At 38.7% G+C, this 21,628-nt stretch overlaps 1 protein-coding gene across 4 annotated transcripts in view; it reads left to right on the forward strand.

Moving 5' to 3' along the window:
- Positions 1-21,628, forward strand: part of pamr1b (peptidase domain containing associated with muscle regeneration 1b) — a 169,191-nt gene that overhangs the window by 60,069 nt on the left and 87,494 nt on the right. For 2 of the 4 annotated variants that reach the window (XM_042753304.1, XM_042753305.1), the window contains exon 4: positions 4,932-5,046. The exons of the other annotated variants lie outside the window; for them this stretch is intronic. In XM_042753304.1, the coding sequence (XP_042609238.1) occupies positions 4,932-5,046 (115 nt within the window). The remainder of the gene's footprint in view (positions 1-4,931; positions 5,047-21,628) is intronic. 4 annotated transcript variants of the gene reach the window in all.

The raw sequence follows: 21,628 nt of genomic DNA on the forward strand, positions 1-21,628 counted from the left end.
TTTAGTTAATGTGAGCTATGCTCTGATTTTAAATCGTAACTTTATCAGCTCCTGAAATTGGTCATACCGTCGATATTTCACAGCAGTATAAGTAAATAGAAACTCAGCTGATAGAAGGACACAGTTATTGCATGGATGGAGCAAGTACAATTAAGTGTCTAAAATACATGCACATTGTTCAGTTGAATGGTAAAGATCACCCTCTTTAACAGTGTAGGTAAACTAAATGTACGAAGCTATAAATAACCTCAACATTAACAACAACACTGAAATAAGAGCGCATGCATTTTACATGCATCTGGACCATGATTTACCTGTCAATCAGATGCATTTAAAATCACTTTTTCTGTGTGCGTGCTTTGGATGTGTGAGCACATGGGCATATAAACAAGATAGTCTTTGTATGACCGGACGATTTATTCATATCCAAAACGAGACGATATGAACATTACGGAGCGCTAAACTCTCGTGCAGTGCATGTTTCATTCATACTCGAAGCTGGAGGGTGCTCTCATGCAGAAAGTCCAAAACACCCTAGTAGAAGTAATATATAATAACTAATGACATGCAGGAAATCCCTAACATGGACAAAGGCATCCCACTATTGCTGTAGCTAAAAAAAGGCAATTTCAGGTCATTTTGAGGTAATAAATATAATATGTGACCTGGACCACAAAACAAGTCTTAAGTGTCATTTTTTTTAAAATTTAGGATGATGTTTGGCCGAGATACAACTATTTGAAAATGTGGAATCTGAGGGTGCAAATTTTTTTTAAATATTATCGCCTTTAAAGTTGTCCAAATTAAGTTCTTAGCAATGCATATTACTAATCAACTGTAGGAAATGTACAAAATATCTTCATGGAACATGATCTTTACTTAATATCCCAATGATCTTTGGCATAAAAGAAATCTATCTATAAAAAGTCTATAATTTTGACCCATAAAATGTAATTTTGGCTATTGCTACAAATATACCCCAGCAACTTAAGACTGGTTTTGTGGTCCAGGGTCACATATATTTATATATATATATATATATATATATATATATATATATATATATATATATATATATATATATATATATACATATATATACAGTGTGTACAGAAAGTATTCAGGCCCCCTTAAATTTTTCACTCTTTGTTATATTGCAGCCATTTGCTAAAATCATTTAAGTTAATTTTTTTCCTCATTAATGTACACACAGCACCCCATATTGACAGAAAAACACAGAATTGTTGACATTTTTGCAGATTCATTAAAAAAAGAAAAACTGAAATATCACATGGTCCTAAGTATTCAGACCCTTTGCTGTGACACTCATATATTTAACTCAGGTGCTGTCCATTTCTTCTGATCATCCTTGAGATGGTTCTACACCTTCATTTGAGTCCAGCTGTGTTTGATTATACTGATTGGACTTGATTAAGAAAGCCACACACCTGTTTATATAAAACCTTATAGCTCGCAGTCCATGTCAGAGCAAATGAGAATCATGACGTCAAAGGAACTGCCTGAAGAGCTCAGAGACAGAATTGTGGCAAGGCACAGATCTGGCCAAGGTTACAAAAAATTTCTGCTGCACTTAAGGTTCCTAAGAGCACAGTGGCCTCCATAATCCTTAAATGGAAGACGTTTGGGACGACCAGAACCCTTCCTAGAGCTGGCCGTCCGGCCAGACTGAGCTATCGTGGGAGAAGAGCCTTGGTGAGAGAGGTAAAGAAGAACCCAAAGATCACTGTGGCTGAGCTCCAGAGCTCCGAAGGTTCACCTTCCAACAAGACAATGACCCTAAGCACACAGCTAAAATAACGAAGGAGTGGCTTCACATAAACTCTGTGACTGTTCTTGAATGGCCCAGCCAGAGCCCTGACTTAAACCCAATTGAGCATCTCTGGAGAGACCTGAAAATGGCTGTCCACCAACGTTTACCATCCAACCTGACAGAACTGGAGAGGATCTGCAAGGAGGAATGGCAGAGGATCCCCAAATCCAGGTGTGAAAAACTTTTTGCATCTTTCCCAAAAAGACTCATGGCTGTATTAGATCAAAAGGGTGCTTCTACTAAATACTGAGCAAAGGGTCTGAATACTTATGACCATGTGATATTTCAGTTTTTCTTTTTTAATAAATGTGCAAAAATGTCAACAATTCTGTGTTTTTCTGTCAATATGGGGTGCTTTGTGTACATTAATGAGGAAAAAATGAACTTAAATGATTTTTAGCAAATGGCTGCAATATAACAAAGTGTGAAAAATTTAAGGGGGTCTGAATACTTTCCGTACCCACTGTGTATATATATATATATATATATATATATATATTATAGAATACAAATTATTGGCTATCATCCAGCAGTTTATTTGATTTCTTATCCAATTAAAATACATAAGAAAAAATAAAGCCTGTCAATTAGACAAAAGAGAAAATGTTTTTTTTTTTTTTCTTTCTCACCATTTTTGTTTTTTCTGTTGTGCACACATACTTGTTTTGTTGGTTTTTTAGCCTGTTGATTTTTTTTTTCATAATATTCAGCTAACGATTAATATTTTGCAATAAGAGTTAGAATAAATGTGAATGATACTGTATCTAAGATTTCTCATTTTTAATTAATTAATTTATTATTATTATTATTATAATTATTATTATTATTTACCTTATTGGACTAAAAATTAGGACTTGACAAGAATCGGAATCATAAAAATTCAAATGATGCCCAACCTTACCCATACACAGTGTTATTTTTTACTGGCAGTTTTCAATTCATACTGTTTTACAAACTCTTTCTTTTCTTTTAAACCCTCACTTACCCTTCTTTGTTTTTGCCCTTCTTAAAAACAATCACATAATCTTATATGTGAATGTACTTTTCAAAATTAGTTATAAAACAGTTGCTCCTGGCAACAGGGATAGGTAGTATGTTTGCTTAACATAGCGTCAAACATGACAGTTTATGAGACTAATGTCATGTTTTTCTCCAAAATCACTTCATAACATCAGTTGTGTTTGAAACAGTTAGCTTCTGTGGTTCGCTTCTTATCACAGTGAGACTCTTTACTGTGATACAAGCTATGTCAACTAGCATTGCATTGCAGTTGTGTTTATTATCTTAATGTTTCATCAGTCAAAGCATCTCTATCTACATGTTATTCAGCTGTAGTGATATCTGATGCATTTGTCCTATATAAGGGATTTCCTGGGTCTTACTTGTGAAAAAGACATTAAAGTACATGAGTGTTAAGGTTAGGGTTAGTACTAAAGTACTTTGTAACGCAGTAACTTGAGTAGTTTTTCAGAAAACTACTTTTTTACTCATACTTGAGTCATATTATTTTTCAGTACTTTTACTTGTACTCAAGTAAATTGTTCCTTAAGTAGCAATTCCTTTACTAAAGTACAATTTCTTAGTACTCTTTACACCACTAAGTGTGAGGGAAATGTAATGGCCCTTAATATACTGTGATGCCGTCTCCTGGCATGACCAGACTAAACAAATATAACCCATTACAAACTGTTACAAACCACATATACAAATCTGTTGCATCCGGTGGGGACATAATTACTGATTATAATGACTTATACAGTGTTTTTACGCGCTGCGTTGCTTATAGCGCTGCGTAAACATAAAACCATGTCTGCATTTGTGATTGGAGAAACGACAAACAAGCGCTACTCAACACTGATTAAAACTTGCATTTGAATCATCAGTGGCAAATTCTTTAAATATAAAACATGTACTTACAGTCTGTTAGTCAGAAGCACCAGACTGTCCTTGCAAAGTTAGAACTGCCTCACTTTATAGAACAGCCTTTGAGCACAGACCAACTGTAGGCTAGTCTGCAGGTTCAGGAAACTGTCCTCCATAAAATGCGTCACACAGCGTCACACACTGCGGGATTGAGTGAGGAACGGCCGGCGGGTTAGAGAACGGGCGTGGCCGGCGGATTCGACAAAGGACACATGTGAGACATGTGATGACCACAACATGGCGGCAACAACAAAACTAGAGTGAGAGTAAAAGTTACGCCTTCTTTCTTTGCGTGAACATTTGGGTAGTGTTAAGCAAATCTTCCCACATAGTGACGTAGAGATGTGGGGCCGTGTTTAAACCAGGTGTTTTAGGGGGGTGTGGTTGACTCTTAACTTTTATAAAGAATATCTCTTTGGATTTGAGACTTTAGTCTTTGCAACTTTACAGATCTTCTTTATGCACAAAGAGCTTGTAACACTCCAAAGAGAAAGAAAAAAATAAATAAATTGGATCATATGACCCCTTTAAGTGTCCCCAACTAAGCAAGCCATAGGTGACAGCGGCAAGGAACCAAAACTCGGTGACAGAATGGAGAAAAAACCTTGGGAGAAACCAGGCTCAGTCGGGGGGCCAGTTCTCCTCTGGCCAGACGAAACCAGCATGTACACGATCAGTATCACATTTGCACTCATGTGATATTCAACTTAGCCTATTGCTCACATGATATTGCTTGACTATATGTTGTAAACATGAGACAAAAACTCAAACAGGGGCATTTTTGCCCCATATCTTGAATTTTAGGGACATTCCGATTACGTTCTCTAGGCTCTATCATGCAGTGAATTGGTGCCCTGCCTCATATTTGTCATCAATGAACTGTATGAAATGTCAGATGACCCACGTAAGTCTGGGGTGGGGCAAGTACATTAAATGTGTTAATTTTAAAGCATTATATTTCATCGACAGAGTTCAAATGTTGATTTTCATAAGAGTACTTGGTTTTCTCAGACTGTGGCCTTCCTTAGGTCCAGACATATGGCATCAGCCTTACAACAGTTCACTAAATATCACTTCCTACTGTTCTTCTTGCTTAAATGTCTGACTTGTGACAAGTATTCTAATTGCTTTTAATGCATTTGACACAGAAACTTTACTGACTTTGTCTGCTTTTTAGCATGTGGAGGAGTGATTCATAAGAGGCAAGGTCATCTGGTTCTTGAGAGTTACCCAAACAATGCCCACTGTGAGTGGACACTAAAAGTAGACCGGCCTTTCACCATTGATCTGAGGTGAGAACTGATATTGCACACACAAACACACACACACACACACACACACACACACACAAATTAGATAAACTGGGACATTCCAAAGACTTATATAGTATATAGTTTATATTTCTATATAGTTAAGATGCAAAATCATCTAAGTGCCATTTGAATTTATCTTCTAAATGAGCATTTTCTGCTATGTGTAGGTTCAGTAATTTCACTTTAATGGCAATGAATAGGTTCGTTTCATTGACATTTAAGTGAAATAACTGAACATAAACATATGGAGCCTGAAAAAAATGCTCATTTTAGCAGAAAATTTCAACCGGCACTTAGTCTTTTGCATCTGAACTCTCCACTTACAAATGAAAATACCCCAAAAAGGACACATGATAGATTTAGCTCATTCCTGGGTACACATTTGTCCCCAAAATATGTTACGCGCACACACACATTTTTTTTTCTATGAATTGTGGAGACTTTCCATATACTTCTATTATTTTATACTGACCAAACAATATTTTCTATCCTCTAACCCTAAACCTACCCCTTACAGAAAACCTGTTTGCACTGTTACACTTTCATTTACTTCCATCCACTTTCAACTTCATTTACTATTTTAAGTTTACAAGATAAGTGATGCTTTTAGTGATCATAAAGGAAGCGCACTTTGCATTCTTTCTATACACTATAATCCATTCAGAATTTGTATGAAACTTTTTGTAAAGTTTTTTGGACACATACATGCTGCAAAGTTTTGGGAATGACATCCATATACAGGTCCTTCTCAAAAAATTAGCATATTGTGAAAAAGTTCATTATTTTCCATAATGTAATGATAAAAATTAAACTTTCATATATTTTAGATTCATTGCACACCAACTGAAATATTTCAGGTCTTTTATTGTTTTTAATACTGATGATTTTGGCATACAGCTCATGAAAACCCAAAATTCCTATCTCAAAAAATTAGCATATAATGAAAAAGCTTCTCTAAACGAGCTATTAACCTAATCATCTGAATAAACTAATTAACTCTAAACACCTGCAAAAGATTCCTGAGGCTTTTAAAAACTCCCAACCTGGTTCATTACTCAAAACCGCAATCATGGGTAAGACTGCCGACCTGACTGCTGTCCAGAAGGCCATCATTGACACCCTCAAGCGAGAGGGTAAGACACAGAAAGAAATTTCTGAAACGAATAGGCTGTTCCCAGAGTGCTGTATCAAGGCACCTCAGTGGGAAGTCTGTGGGAAGGAAAAAGTGTGGCAAAAAAACGCTGCACCAACGAGAAGAGGTAACCGGACCCTGAGGAAGATTTTGGAGAAGGACCGATTCCAGACCTTGGGGGACCTGCGGAAGCAGTGGACTGAGTCTGGAGTAGAAACATCCAGAGCCACCGTGCACAGGCGTGTGCTTTTGAACCAGAAACAGCGGCAGAAGCGCCTGACCTGGGCTACAGAGAAGCAGCACTGGACTGTTGCTCAGTGGTCCAAAGTACTTTTTTTCGGATGAAAGCAAATTTTTGCATGTGATTCGGAAATCAAGGTGCCAGAGTCTGGTGGAAGACTGGGGAGAAGGAAATGCCAAAATGCCTGAAGTCCAGTGTCAAGTACCCACAGTCAGTGATGGTCTGGGGTGCCATGTCAGCTGCTGGTGTTGGTCCACTGTGTTTTATCAAGGGCAGGGTCAATGCAGCTAGCTATCAGGAGATTTTGGAGCACTTCATGCTTCCATCTGCTGAAAAGCTTTATGGAGATGAAGATTTCGTTTTTCAGCAAGAACTGGCACCTGCTTACAGTGCCAAAACCACTGGTAAATGGTTTACTGACCATGGTATTACTGTGCTCAATTGGCCTGCCAACTCTCCTGACCTGAACCCCATAGAGAATCTGTGGGATATTGTGAAGAGAAAGTTGAGAGATGCAAGTCCCAACACTCTGGATGAGCTTAAGGCTGCTATCGAAGCATCCTGGGCCTCCATAACACCTCAGCAGTGCCACAGGCTGATTGCCTCCATGCCACGCCGCATTGAAGCAGTCATTTCTGCAAAAGGATTCCCGACCAAGTATTGAGTGCATAACTGAACATAATTATTTGAAGGTTGACTTTTTTTTTGTATTAAAAACACTTTTCTTTTATTGGTCGGATGAAATATGCTAATTTTTTGAGATAGGAATTTGGGGTTTTCATGAGCTGTATGCCGAAATCATCAGTATTAAAACAACAAAAGACCTGAAATATATCAATTTGGTGTGCAATGAATCTAAAATATATGAAAGTTTAATTTTTATCATTACATTATGGAAAATAATGAACTTTTTCACAATATGCTAATTTTTTGAGAAGGACCTGTATGTATGCTGTATTAATTCTCGAAATATCAGTGATTGACCCAGTGATAAGCAATGGACGGGACAAAAATGCCTCAGTGATTTATTCTGGAAGTGGTCCTGGCCAAAACTCCACAGACAGTGCATGTCCTGAGTGAGATCATGGAGTGAAAGTGTGTGTAAACTTTATTGAGATCAGGATTTATCAACCAGTAATTTCATTTCCAGTAATGGATGGTAGTTCAGAAATGAATGGTATGAAATAAAGATTCCCCGACTCAAGAGTCTGATGTGGCCCATGCACACTCTCACTCCAAACCCATGAGGAAACAATTTGCCTGGCCTTACACATATTTTCCTAGAGAGATAATTATAGAGAAACACTCATAAACACCCAGAAGCACACATATATAATATATACAGAACAAATCATACAAAAGCAAAACAACTTCTTTTGGACTAAATTATATACTGTATATTGTTTCAAACTATGTGCATTGATTTCTATTTATTTATTTATTTGTTTGTTTGTTTGCTTGTTTTTTGTTTGTTTTTGACATTTCTGACATTTCTTTCTCTTTAATGGTTTCTTTAAGTTAGAGATGTTATGCCATAAATTAATTCTCTGTGACAAAATTATGGAACATTGCAGCTTCTGACATGCTCAGATTAAACTTTTGACAGGCAGGAACCATTATGTTTTCAGTGCAAATAAAGTTTACAATCCTAATATAGAAAAGCATACATGTTGTTTGGATACACACTGAAATGTATTGACAATAGCTTCAAAAACTTTATTGGTAGTAAAAGTGTAAAATATTAATGAATGCTGACAATAATTGTAGTTACCACTATATTTATGTGTGTGTGTGTGTGTGTGTGTGTGTGTGTGCGTGTGTGTGTGGCTCTGTGCAAAGGACTGTTGGCTGTCTAGTTGACAAGAACTGTGCATGGGATAGGTCTCTATGGCTCATCTAATTGTTGTGGTCTCCACTGACATTCAGGGCTGTTGTGGTCATCAAGTGCTGATCCAACATCTGGTCTGGATACAGACAGGAGCCTTAGAATAAGAATGAGACAGACAGACTAATATTAGTGTAAATGCCATTCGATAACAAGTACATTGGGTGTTATGGGAAGTGTTCCCATTTCCGGTTGTGTTACAGTAGGTGGCCAACCAAAATGCCTAATACCGCCACGTGTAACGCTGCCGCAGGGCCATGCAAGTTAACTGCAAGTCAGTCACGTGTCGTCCACGAAAGTCGTCCACAAAACTACCGCCAGGTGGTGCAAAAGGACAGTTTGCAAACTGACTGGAATTATATTTTGTTTTGTAAACTGGAGATCAAATAACGAAATAAAACAAAAATAACTTTATAATATAACATTATAACATCCTTAAAAATATTAGAAAATTAATCTAAAATTTATTTTTAGAAAATTAATTTCAAAATGTGAGACAGTCGTATAGGCTTCAGCCTAATTCATAAAAAAAAAAAAAAAAAATGTACGCAAAGACTCTTACTGCATGTTATGGTTATTAAACAGTCATTATGATAACCATTAAAATGATACAATTTCCTTATGTTGCATTAAAGGGTTACTCCATCCCAAAATGAAAATTTTGTCATTATTCACTTACCCCCATGTTTTCATCCAAAATATCTTAAATTGTGTTCCGAAGACGAACAAAGCTTTTACGGGTTTTGGAACGACATGGGGGTAAGGAATGGAGGAATGGAGTTTCCCTTTAAGGGGCTTTCATTTCGATCTACAGGCTAATGAAAGTTTTTGAGCAAAAAATCCTGTCCTTGGCCATTGGTCCACTGTACAAGCATACATATCTATGTGTACAAGGCTGCATGTTCATGAGACTTGATTTGCATCGCAATTTACTCTGACTCACACCATAAAAATAAAAAAATAAACAAATAAATAAAAATAATAGGCTAAAGCTGCGACATGAAAAACTAGAAATCTTACAAGAAGTAGGATATTAACTTGGAAGGTTTAGATTACATTGAAGGATGTGTGCATTATAACATAAAAAATAAAACAATTGAAAAGGTGGCTTATTGTTGCATGTTATAGGCTAGGCTTAGTTCTAACATATTTTGGCATTATAGTTACATAAATGTCACAAATTATGAAAGGCTTGAAACTTAGATTTAATAATTTGCTTATTTATTTCAGCAGGTCACACATTTATTTATTCGTTATCTGGCCTTTTTTAACACATTTTATTCCCATATACAGAGCCCATGACATGCCGAAAATTAAGCCCATGAATTAAGAAATGTATCAATTTTTATTGTTTTTTTGTATTAATTAAAATGTTTAAATAATAATTCATCCATTTTAAATAAATAAATAATATGGTTTTATATAAAGAGTTTGGACATGCGGGAGATTGGGGGATTCCATAAAATGAAAAAAAAAAAAAAGTTTAAATAATAATAATAATAATTTTTTTAAATAAATAAACAATTAAATAAATTAGTCAACATAAAACAACTTAAGATTTTTGTCATTTAATTTGAAAACAGCCCCTGATTCAAAATATTTGTTTCCAAACACAGAAATCAGGTAGAGCCCAGCACGGACCTCAAACCTAAGCCCTATGGCAGCCCTTGGCCGACAGCTTACCAGTATCCTCAGCACGAGTCCGACTGGAGCCCGTGTCTCTTTTCTCTCTCACCATTAAAATAGTTCAGTTTTGTGATGACCAAGCGGATAGCGGCAGAGCTGAGTTGATCACGTTTGATCAATTTAGCTATCTCAAATCATCACGACTTGCTTAAAATAAAATCTGTAGATATAGAACACTTAAAGCATATTACAATATTAGTTTAAACATTTAAAAAGTGCACTGTTTTTAGGCATATATCTAAGCGTTTGTGCGGAGAGTGGAAGTTAATACACTGAGGCGACAGTGCGATCCCTTCATTCTGTTCTTTATAACAGTGGAAACAACTTGAAGTACACCATCATTTTTTTCTCATACAGATAAGACATATATTTCATTCGGAACTGTAAATGGTGTACCCTTATTTTTGTGTACACTCACATGATATCAACAAAATGAGGAAGTCGTGGCCTAGTGGCTAGAGAGTTTGACTCCTAACCCTAAGGTTGTGGGTTCGAGTCTTGGGCTGGCAATACCACGACTGAGGTGCTCTTGAGCAAGGCACTGAACCCCCAACTGCTCCCCGGGCACCGCAGCATAAATGATACCCACTGCTCCGGGTGTGTGTTCACGGTGTGTGTGCGTTCACTGTTGTGTGTGTGCACTTTGGATGGGTTAAATGCAGAGCACAAATTCTGAGTATGGGTCACCATACTTGGCTGTATGTTATGTCACTTTCACTTTCAAAATCTTGTGCTTCTGTAAAACAAAGAAAATAAACCGGATGCGCTTTCTGCCATCTCTGTCTGCGTGAACATGTCGAGCTCAGGCTGAAATGCAAAGCTCTAAAAGCAGGTTAAACCGGATGCGCTTTCTTCAAAAACTGATGGTTTATATTCACAATAAGCTACATATAATATATATAGACTGAATCCATGAAGGGCTAATAATGACAATAAGACGTTAATATTATTGTGCTTTTGGTTCATATTTAATTATTAATAATTAAAAATTATTAATGGAACAAAAACACATTTTCAGCATTTGAACGCTATAATAAACACACAAGAATTATCTGCTTGATGACACTATTTTTATTATTGCGAAGTGAGAAGATTGAAGAGTGCATCTGTCTTGCGTGCATCCGTCTTGCGTGGAAAAGGGAAGTTTGGTTTATCAAGTTAATCAATCCATAGTCCAGTGGTAGAAGGTGGTCAGTTTTTTTGATAATAATAAAATAATATTTTGTAATTTTTGCAACAGCATACAGAGTTGTTTTTTCTCAGGAGACATTAGGAGAGAAAGAAACTGGCCTAGAGAAACGCGCGTCTGCCAAAGAGATAAAAACTTTTGTTCTTAATGTGTGCTGCTTTGACTATTTTCAGTTTTGCACTGTTTTAATTGTACACACAACGCTGCAGTCATTTTGGCAATACAAATATATTGCAGACTGAGTATATATTGTATTGATGTGATAATGTACTGTGATGTGATGTAGTGTTGGTATATTTTTAGTTTCATTATTGGGCAATTCCAGCATTATTGACGTGACATTCTGTCGAAACCTAAAATATAAATTCTCAGAGAATGTATTCATTACCAATATACTGAACCATCTTTTTATGTTTTTCTAAATTCAAAACAGAGTCCAGATATCAGAAAAGTATCCATCTATGAAAGTGTTTTATAGGCTATTTTAGATTTGGGAAATACACATGCTTTAGGACTTGACAAATAAGACCCGAGTTTTTGGGAGACAACATATTTTGTAGACTTTCTGTGATTTACAGTGCACAAACCAGAAGCAACAATATCTGCAGAATGGACAAGCGTTGTTGATTATTATTAAATAATATAGTAGGATAAGTTTTATTTCAATTTAAATTTTTGTGTTTCAGAGGAAAAATCAATGTTAAGGATCATCAATGTAAAGGTCATCTCTACATTACGGACCATTCTGAAAGACTTGTGTAAAGGTCTTTCTTTAAATCTTTGATGAGTAGACTGTAGCCTAAGACTATCCTATTTTTTAATGGCTTTTAAGGATGTTATAATGTATATTATAATGTTATTGTTGTTTAAGATGTCTAGAGGGAATTTAATAGGGCTGCCCCCCAAGTAAGATTTTTTTTAGTTACTAGTAGTCATTCATTTAGGTCATTATTCAACTAATCATACATTTATTTTAAATTAACACAGCCTAATCCATCATGAGCCTTAATATATTCAGGCACATGCATTAAGTTTGCAAAAAAGCACAGGCAGAAGTAGCCTAATAATTGTGAAAAAGGAGACATTTTAATTATTTATTAATAAACTAATGTTTTCTTGTCATCTGCAAGATGACACTCATGGTGCTGACTTTAGAGATAAATGCAACCTTCACTGACTACATAATCAGGGAGTATTTGCTTTCATTTTGAATTGGTTCATTTAAAAGTAAAATTTTTAAGCTTTCTGTTGATATATTTTTCATGTATGTGAGGCACACCAATTTTAAGTTATTTCATTATCAGGAAAAAATTCAAGTGATCGAGAGGGCTCCTCCCTGTCATGCACGTGCATTTATAAGTTTCCACACAAACACTTGAATATGAATAGTAATAGAGCACATTTATTTTAGGTTACAGTATGGGATCCGCATTAAAAATAAATCTTCACAAGTCTACAACCGAGACAGATGCAGTTATAACCTGTAAATTGAAGGCTATCTAACGTTTTAAAGTGATCTAATGCCGATGTCGCTCCAAATGATTGATCATTAGTTGTTCTTGATCAAGATTAAATGTATGCATGACTCTTATAAACTTGTTTTAATAAATCTTTTTTGCATTAAATAATAAAGATACAAAGCAGGTTAAGGCAGGTTCGAGTCTCGGTGCTGCAGGAGGTGTAGGTGGGTGGGGAGTGAATGAACAGTGCTCTCTTCCACCCTCAATACCCATGACTGAAGTGCCCTTGAACAAGGCACTGAACCCCCAGTTGCTCCTCGGGCGCTGGATATATAGCTGCTCACTGCTCCGGGTGTGTGTTCACTTCTCACTGCTGTGTGTGAGTTTTACTTAAACTGTATAAAAGCAAGTAAAGGCGGCTCCCTTTAAAATCAATTAATGAACCTTTTTTTTACATCGTGTTCACTTTGTTTTTATAATTTGATTATACTTTGATTATAATGAGAGAACTTGAGTTTAAACGTGAGGATGTTTTATTATTCCGTCCATTCTTTTCAGTTTCAGTGATTTAGCTAAATTGTGAGTGAAATTAAACAGTGCCTCACATTTTACTAAAATAAATGAAATAATTCATAAAACACGCAACAATTTCTTAATGAGTGTACAAACAGATGTCTTTTTCCCAAGTAGTTCTCTGTCAAAATAAAGGACATGTAACGAATAACAAAGTATGTGCATGTCAAAAATGTATGCTGTTTTATTAAAGGATTTTTATATATAAATTTAAAATGTACTTGTGACAAAAATAGGCCTAATATGTGAGAATATTGACATTTTGCATATAGATTGCAAATGTAGCCTAGCTCACTAAAATAGGCTATCACTTTTAATTCTCAGATGAAAAGTAAACCACCATTTCTTTACGATAATATAACACATAATTTATATTATATAAAATATATTGCACACCTGTTAAATGTTTCAAATCTAAAATATGGTGTAATACTGTGTAGCTTAGAGTAAATATAAGCACAGGCTCATAGGCTTGACATTTATCCTGCTTGAATTCGTTCTAAAGGAATGCACATAACTTCATAAGTAGGCCTACTAAACTTTCATCTGTTAATATTAAATATTTTAACTACAGTGTTTTCTTTCATTTTCCCCAACTGCAGCCTCCTGAACAGAGGGTAGATTGTTCCAGAGTTTGTGAGCTAAATAGGAAAAGGACCTGCCACCCGCAGCTGATTTTGATATTCTAGGTTTTATCAAGTGGCCAGAGTTTTGAGATTGTAGCGGTCATGAAGGACTATAATGCGGTAAATGCTCACTCAAATACTGAGGTGCTAAACCATTCAGGGCATTAAAAGTAAACAGTAATTTATATATTGTTTAATAAGGAACCATTGCAGTGTTGACAGAACTGGGTTAATAAGATCATACTTTCTCGTTCTAATAAGAACTCGGTAAAGATTTGTTTTAAGAAACTGTTTTTTTTAAGGTTTTTTTGTTTATTTACTATTATAATAACAATTAATTATGCATAATTACATGCAAGTAACCCTAAACCAAACCCTAATCCTATCCCTAACCATATAGTAAGTGCATAGTTTATTAATATTATTCAGTACTTAAATGTATAATTACACTGTAACAAGGACACCTTAAAATAAAGTGTAACCAAGTACTCTAGCTGCTGCATTTTGAACCATCTGGAGTTTGTTTATTAACTCTTTGCCCACCATTGACAGAATTTTCTGTCATTTATGAGGCAACGCATCCCTGCCAGCATTGACAGAATGTTTTGGCTTTTCGGAATTTCAGTAGGAGGCACTATTATGCATCTTCTGAAAGAGTATTGAATGTCTGGATCGAAATGCAGCAAAGAAACCGAAACAAGCAATCATGTATGTAAGCCGATGCATGACATGTAAAATAACGTGATCATATAACATTAATCATTATATAAATCAAAACTGCCTAACATTAGAGAATGAAAAGATCATCCAGAAAGTGGTTTTGGATTGTGCAAGCTTTGGATGTGTTGATGGAAATTATTTATTCCATCTATGTTTTAATCGTTGTTCCCTTTCACTCCCTGCACTACCCCCTGTCGTGTTGCAAGCGGCCAATTCCCCTGTGCACCTCAGCACTAAAAGAGCATTTCCTAAAGAGCAAACTTCTCTAAAAGAGCTTCATGGGTGCGTCTTTGTAAAGACGACGGATCGTCCTTATAAGGATGCCGTTTCACCCGTGCGTTTCTGGGTGCGGTCGTTACCAGGCAACGGGTGATGGCCATGATCGCTGCCTCACGGGTCTGGGCAAACATGCTGAGGTAGCTTTCGTGGATGAGTCATGTTCCCACTGCGGAAAGATGACCATCTCGGAGCTGCGAACCAGGCTCCGCTACCTTCAAAAAAGGGGGCGGAGTCCCATTGCCGCTGCCGCGATCTGGGGCTCATTCTGGCAACCGACAGACGAGAACCATTTCCAGCAGCAGCACGGGCGGTTTGAGGATTACAGTGGTGGCAAACCCCGCAGGGAACCAACTCTCTGGGGACCATCACTCCTCTTGGATCTCCGATCCAGTGGAGTAACCCACGGAATGCGCTGGGCCCTCTTCAAAGAGCGCACCAGCGGTATCCAGTGGGCCTCCCCTGACCAGATGTCGATCTCAGCCGTGGGGCCTACGCAAATATGCGTTTCCCCCAGTTAGCCTTCTTGCACAGACACTGTGCAAAGTCCGAGAGGACGAGGAGCGAGTCTTGCTAGCGGCGCCGTATTGGCCCACTCGGACCTGGTTCCCCGAACTAGTGCTCCTCGCGACAGCCCCTCTTTGGCCGATTCCTCTGAGGAAGGATCTACTGACTCAGAGACGGGGCACCGTTTGGCAGACCTTTGGAAACTCAATGTTGTCCCTGGATGGGACGCGGAGGTTTTAGGTGACCTACCCCAGGAGGTAGTGAACACCATCACTTCGGCAAGAGCACCATCTACGAGACATGCTTACGCCTTGAAGTGGAACCTGTTCATCGAGTGGTGTTCTTCTCGCCGAGAAGACCACCCTCAAAGTCCAGGTTGCCGCTATTGCTGTGTACCAAGTCTTTAGGTAAGCATGACCTCATCATCAGGTTCCTTAGAGGGGCCAGGAGGTTAAATCCTTCCCGGCCCCCCTCTATACCCTCTTGGCACCTGACTCTAGTGCTAAAATCACTATAGCAGGGCCCATTCGAGCCTTTACATTCAGCTGAGCTAAAGTTTCTTTCATTGAAAACTCTGCTGCTGCTTGCACTGGCCTCCATCAAGAGGGTAGGGGACCTGCACACATTTTCGGTCGACGATTTGTGCCTAGAGTTTGGGCCGGCTGACTCCCAGGTAATCCTGAGGCCCCGGCCTGGCTACGTGCCCAAGTTTCCCACTACACCCTTCAAAGACCAAGTGGTGAACCTGCAAGCGCTGCCCCTGGAGGAGGCAGACCCAGCCCTGGCTTTGCTCTGTCCCGTCCAAGCATTGAGATGCTACCTGGCCGGACACAAAGCTTCAGCACCTCTGACCAGCTCTTTGTTTGTTACGGAGGCCGGCAGAAGGGGAATGCTGTCTCTAAGCAGAGGATGGCCCACTGGATTGTGGATGCCATAGCCCTGGCTTATCAGGCACAGGGTGTGCCCTGCCCGTTCAGGTTGCGCGCTCACTCAACTAGAAGTGTTGCATCCTCCTGGGCGCTGGCTCGTGGTGACTCGCTGACAGATATTTGTAGAGCTGTGGGCTGGGCGACCCCTAACACGTTTGCTGGGTTCTATAGCCTTCGTGTAGAGCCGGTATCCTCCTGTGTTCTCACCTCAAACAGGTAGTGGCACCAAGAGGCCCCGGTTAGTGTCGGCTTGCTAAAACTGCTCCAGAGTGTCCGTACTGTAGACCCTGTTGAGATTCTCCATCACCCTAGGCAGCTGGACGCGGCGGAATGTCCGGCGCCAGGACTTCATGATGAATCCGTGAGAACCATGGAAGGCTGGGTTCCATATTGACACCTAAGCAGTACTCGAATGCGTATAGTCCATGGTATAGCTTGGAGCCCGTGTTTCCCCAGCAGACTTCTGCCTTTCCAAGAGGGTTTGAATCACCTCAAATTTCTCCATTTACACCTAAACAGATGCTATATGTGTATTTGCTCCCGAGACCTCCTTTGGGAAGGATGGGGCTTCCGCAGCGTCCCTGTTCCAAGTGGAACTGGTCCGTTTTCCCAGTGTTATCCAATCTCACCCAGTGAGGTAGTGCTTTGACAATGGTGAGTGGAACTACTTGTTCCGAGCTCCGGCCTAAACCTAATAGGGGCACAGGCGGCTCGCACAGGGCACTGGAAGGGGCAGCACCCATGGCGCTTTGGTAGGGATCCCATTTTCGTCGGTCACTGATGTGGCGTCGAGAGTGACCGACTGAAAGGGAACGTCTTGGTTACGTATGGTAACCCTTGTTCCCTGAAGGAGGGAACGGAGACACCACGTCCCATCGCCATGTTGCTGTACCACCGCTGAGCCGCCGGGTCTCCGGCTCGGCTCCTCAGCAAAAACCTGGTATGCATTGCACCTGCTGCCTTCTTATACTCACGCTGTGATCAGCGGCAGCTGGATGCAATAATTGCATGCCAATGTGCATTGGCGCTGTGATCAGCGGCGAGAAGTAGATTGGTCTATCGAAGCGATATCCCATTTTCGTCGGTCACCGACGTGGCGTCTCCGTTCCCTCCTTCAGGGAACGAGGGTTACCATACGTAACCGAGACATTCTGAATCCACAAAAACGCAGTTTTCACAGATTTTGTTCAAAATGTTGCTTATTGTGAAGCTAGAATAAAATGTTTATTTATTCATTTTTATTTTATTTAAAGCAGAGGCTCTGTTCTTTGTTTTAACATGTTGCAAATTCAGATACTCATACAACAAAATATTCTGGGTGCCATTAATTATTTGTGAAATGCTGGTGGTGGCTGGCAACTTAAAAAAAAAAAAAACCTTTGAGATCATGAATACATTAATTAGCATTGCTGCATTTGACATAGCATATTAGGATATTTCATAATTTAGAGATATTAAGCAGCCTGTGCAAATACATCTAAATGCCACTACCAATGCAACCTCAACCCCAACTCTGCGGTGCAAAAATGGGTTTTGCTGATACAGATTTATTTGATTAGGAACAGCTATATAGTATCTAAATATTCTAAGTGAAATTGTTGTTTTAAGAATCTGACATAAAACGTGAATACAAGTATAAAGTGAATAGATTCATTCTGTACTATTGAAGGGATACTCCACCCTTAATCTTTTAACGTATGACATTTTCAATTTATAAATATAAAATGATGGTTAAAAATTAAAGTATACTTCCAAATATAAAACTAAAACTGTCAGTAGTTGGCGATAAGTCAATGTCTTAAGTTGTTGATTCATTTATTCAACTGTTTAGTTGAAACCTGCTGATTTATTCAGGAACAATGCAGGTGACCTGCTGCATGCAAATTCACATACTTGTACTATGCCCTTAAAGTATGTACTATTTTTGTGAAGAAAAACTTGTGTGTAGTAGAAGAATAGGAAAGTTTTGGACATTAAATTGTGCCTTGAAACCATTGAAACCTGTTGGATAGTTATATACATTCTGTCATTGTCAACCTCCTGTCACTTACCTGTAACAGTTACATCCTCATATACACATTCCACATTTTACTTAATTAATTTAAATAAAATTTAACAATTTTTACTATTGTACTGAAGAAGAAGAAGATGACGACGAAGAAGAAGACGACGAAAAAAGACGATGAAAAAAGACCCTTGATCTATTAGTTATGAGTCTGTAATGCTGAGAACTCTTTTACAAATTATTATACATTTAATAACATGGAAATTTATGGCCAGACATATCTGTGAGGTATTTGTATCTTTATAAAATTTTTAAATCAGTTTAATCAGGTTAAGTCAAGTCAAGTCAAGTCACCTTTATTTATATAGTGCTTTAAACAAAAAAGATTGCGTCAAAGCAACTGAACAACATTAATTAGGAAAACAGTGTGTCAATAATGCTAAATGACAGTTCAAGGCAGTTCATCATTGAATTCAGTGATGTCATCATGCAGCTCAGTTCAGTTTAAATATTATCTGTGCAATAATTTGCAATCAAGTCAACGATATTGCTGTAAATGAAGTGTCCCCAACTAAGCAAGCCAGAGGCGACAGCGGCAAGGAACCAAAACTCCATCGGTGACAGAATGGAGAAAAAAAACCTTGGGAGAAACCAGGCTCAGTCGGGGGGGCCAGTTCTCCTCTGACCAGACGAAACCAGCAGTTCAATTCCAGGCTGCAGCAAAGTCAGTTTGTGCAGAAGAATCATCTGTTTCCTGTGGTCCTGTCCCAGTGGTCGTCTGAGACAAGGTCTTTACAGGGGATCTGTCTCTGGGGCTCTAGTTGTCTTGGTCTCCGCTGTCTTTCAGGGCTGTAGAAGTCCTTTCTAGGTGCTGATCCACTATCTGTGCTAGATACATACTGGATCCGGGTGACTGCAGTGACCCTCTGACTTGGATACAGACTGGATCTGGTGGCTACGGTGACCTCGGAATAAGAGAGAAACAGACTAATATGAGCGTAGATGCCATTCTTCTAATGATGTAGCAAGTACATCGGGTGTTATGGGAAGTGTTCCCGGTTCCGGTTTACCTAATTAATGCAGCCTAAAAATCCTGTAACGGATTTGGATATTAGAAGTGTTTTAGTATGTTATGTGTAAGCCAGGTTAAAGAGATGGGTCTTTAATCTAGATTTAAACTGCAAGAGTGTGTCTGCCTCCCGAACAATGTTAGGTAGGTTATTCCAGAGTTTGGGCGCTAAATAATGAAGGATCTGCCGCCCGCAGTTGACTTTGATATTCTAGGTATTATCAAATTGCCAGAGTATTGAGAATGCAGCGGACGTGGAGGACTATAATGTAACAAGAGCTTGTTCAAATACTGAGATGCTGAACCATTCAGGGCTTTATACAGGTCCTTCTCAAAAAATTAGCATATTGTGAAAAAGTTCATTATTTTCCATAATGTAATGATAAAAATTAAACTTTCATATATTTTAGATTCATTGCACACCAACTGAAATATTTCAGGTCTTTTATTGTTTTAATACTGATGATTTTTGGCATACAGCTCAGGAAAACCCAAAATTCCTATCTCAAAAAATTAGCATATAATGAAAAGGTTCTCTAAACGAGCTATTAACCTAATCATCTGAATCAACTAATTAACTCTAAACACCTGCAAAAGATTCCTGAGGCTTTTAAAAACTCCCAGCCTGGTTCATTACTCAAAACCGCAATCATGGGTAAGACTGCCGACCTGACTGCTGTCCAGAAGGCCATCATTGACACCCTCAAGCGAGAGGGTAAGAATAGGCTGTTCCCAGAGTGCTGTATCAAGGCACCTCAGTGGGAAGTCTGTGGGAAGGAAAAAGTGTGGCAAAAAACGCTGCACAACGAGAAGAGGTGACCGGACCCTGAGGAAGATTGTGGAGAAGGACCGATTCCAGACCTTGGGGGACCTGCGGAAGCAGTGGACTGAGTCTGGAGTAGAAACATCCAGAGCCACCGTGCACAGGCGTGTGCTTTTGAACCAGAAACAGCGGCAGAAGCGCCTGACCTGGGCTACAGAGAAGCAGCACTGGACTGTTGCTCAGTGGTCCAAAGTACTTTTTTTCGGATGAAAGCAAATTTTGCATGTCATTCGGAAATCAAGGTGCCAGAGTCTGGAGGAAGACTGGGGAGAAGGAAATGCCAAAATGCCTGAAGTCCAGTGTCAAGTACCCACAGTCAGTGATGGTCTGGGGTGCCATGTCAGCTGCTGGTGTTGGTCCACTGTGTTTTATCAAGGGCAGGGTCAATGCAGCTAGCTATCAGGAGATTTTGGAGCACTTCATGCTTCCATCTGCTGAAAAGCTTTATGGAGATGAAGATTTCGTTTTTTTCAGCACGACCTGGCACCTGCTCACAGTGCCAAAAACCACTGGTAAATGGTTTACTGACCATGGTATTACTGTGCTCAATTGGCCTGCCAACTCTCCTGACCTGAACCCCATAGAGAATCTGTGGGATATTGTGAAGAGAAAGTTGAGAGACGCAAGACCCAACACTCTGGATGAGCTTAAGGCCGCTATCGAAGCATCCTGGGCCTCCATAACACCTCAGCAGTGCCACAGGCTGATTGCCTCCATGCCACGCCGCATTGAAGCAGTCATTTCTGCAAAAGGATTCCCGACCAAGTATTGAGTGCATAACTGAACATAATTATTTGAAGGTTGACTTTTTTTGTATTATAAACACTTTTCTTTTATTGGTCGGATGAAATATGCTAATTTTTTGAGATAGGAATTTTGGGTTTTCATGAGCTGTATGCCAAAATCATCAGTATTAAAACAATAAAAGACCTGAAATATTTCAGTTAGTGTGCAATGAATCTAAAATATATGAAAGTTTAATTTTTATCACTACATTATGGAAAATAATGAACTTTTTCACAATATGCTAATTTTTTGAGAAGGACCTGTAAGTTATAAGCAAGATTTTAAAGTCTATACGATGTTTGATAGGGAGCCAGTGCAGTGTTGACAGGACCGGGCTAATATGATCATACTTCCTGGTTCTAGTAAGAACTCTAGCTGCTGCATTTTGGACTAACTGGAGTTTTTTGTTTACTAAGCGTGCAGAACAACCACCCAATAGAGCATTACAATAGTCTAACCTTGAGGTCATAAACGCATGGATTAACATTTCTGCATTTGACATTGAGAGCATAGGCCGTAATTTAGATATATTTTTGAAATGGAAAAATGCAGTTTTACAAATGCTAGAAACGTGGCTTTCTAAGGAAAAGATGCTATCAAATAGCACACCTAGGTTCCTAACTGATGACGAAGAATTGACAGAGCAGCCATCAA

The sequence above is a fragment of the Cyprinus carpio genome, chromosome B25 (assembly GCF_018340385.1).
Source record: "Cyprinus carpio isolate SPL01 chromosome B25, ASM1834038v1, whole genome shotgun sequence".
Taxonomy (NCBI): domain Eukaryota; kingdom Metazoa; phylum Chordata; class Actinopteri; order Cypriniformes; family Cyprinidae; genus Cyprinus; species Cyprinus carpio.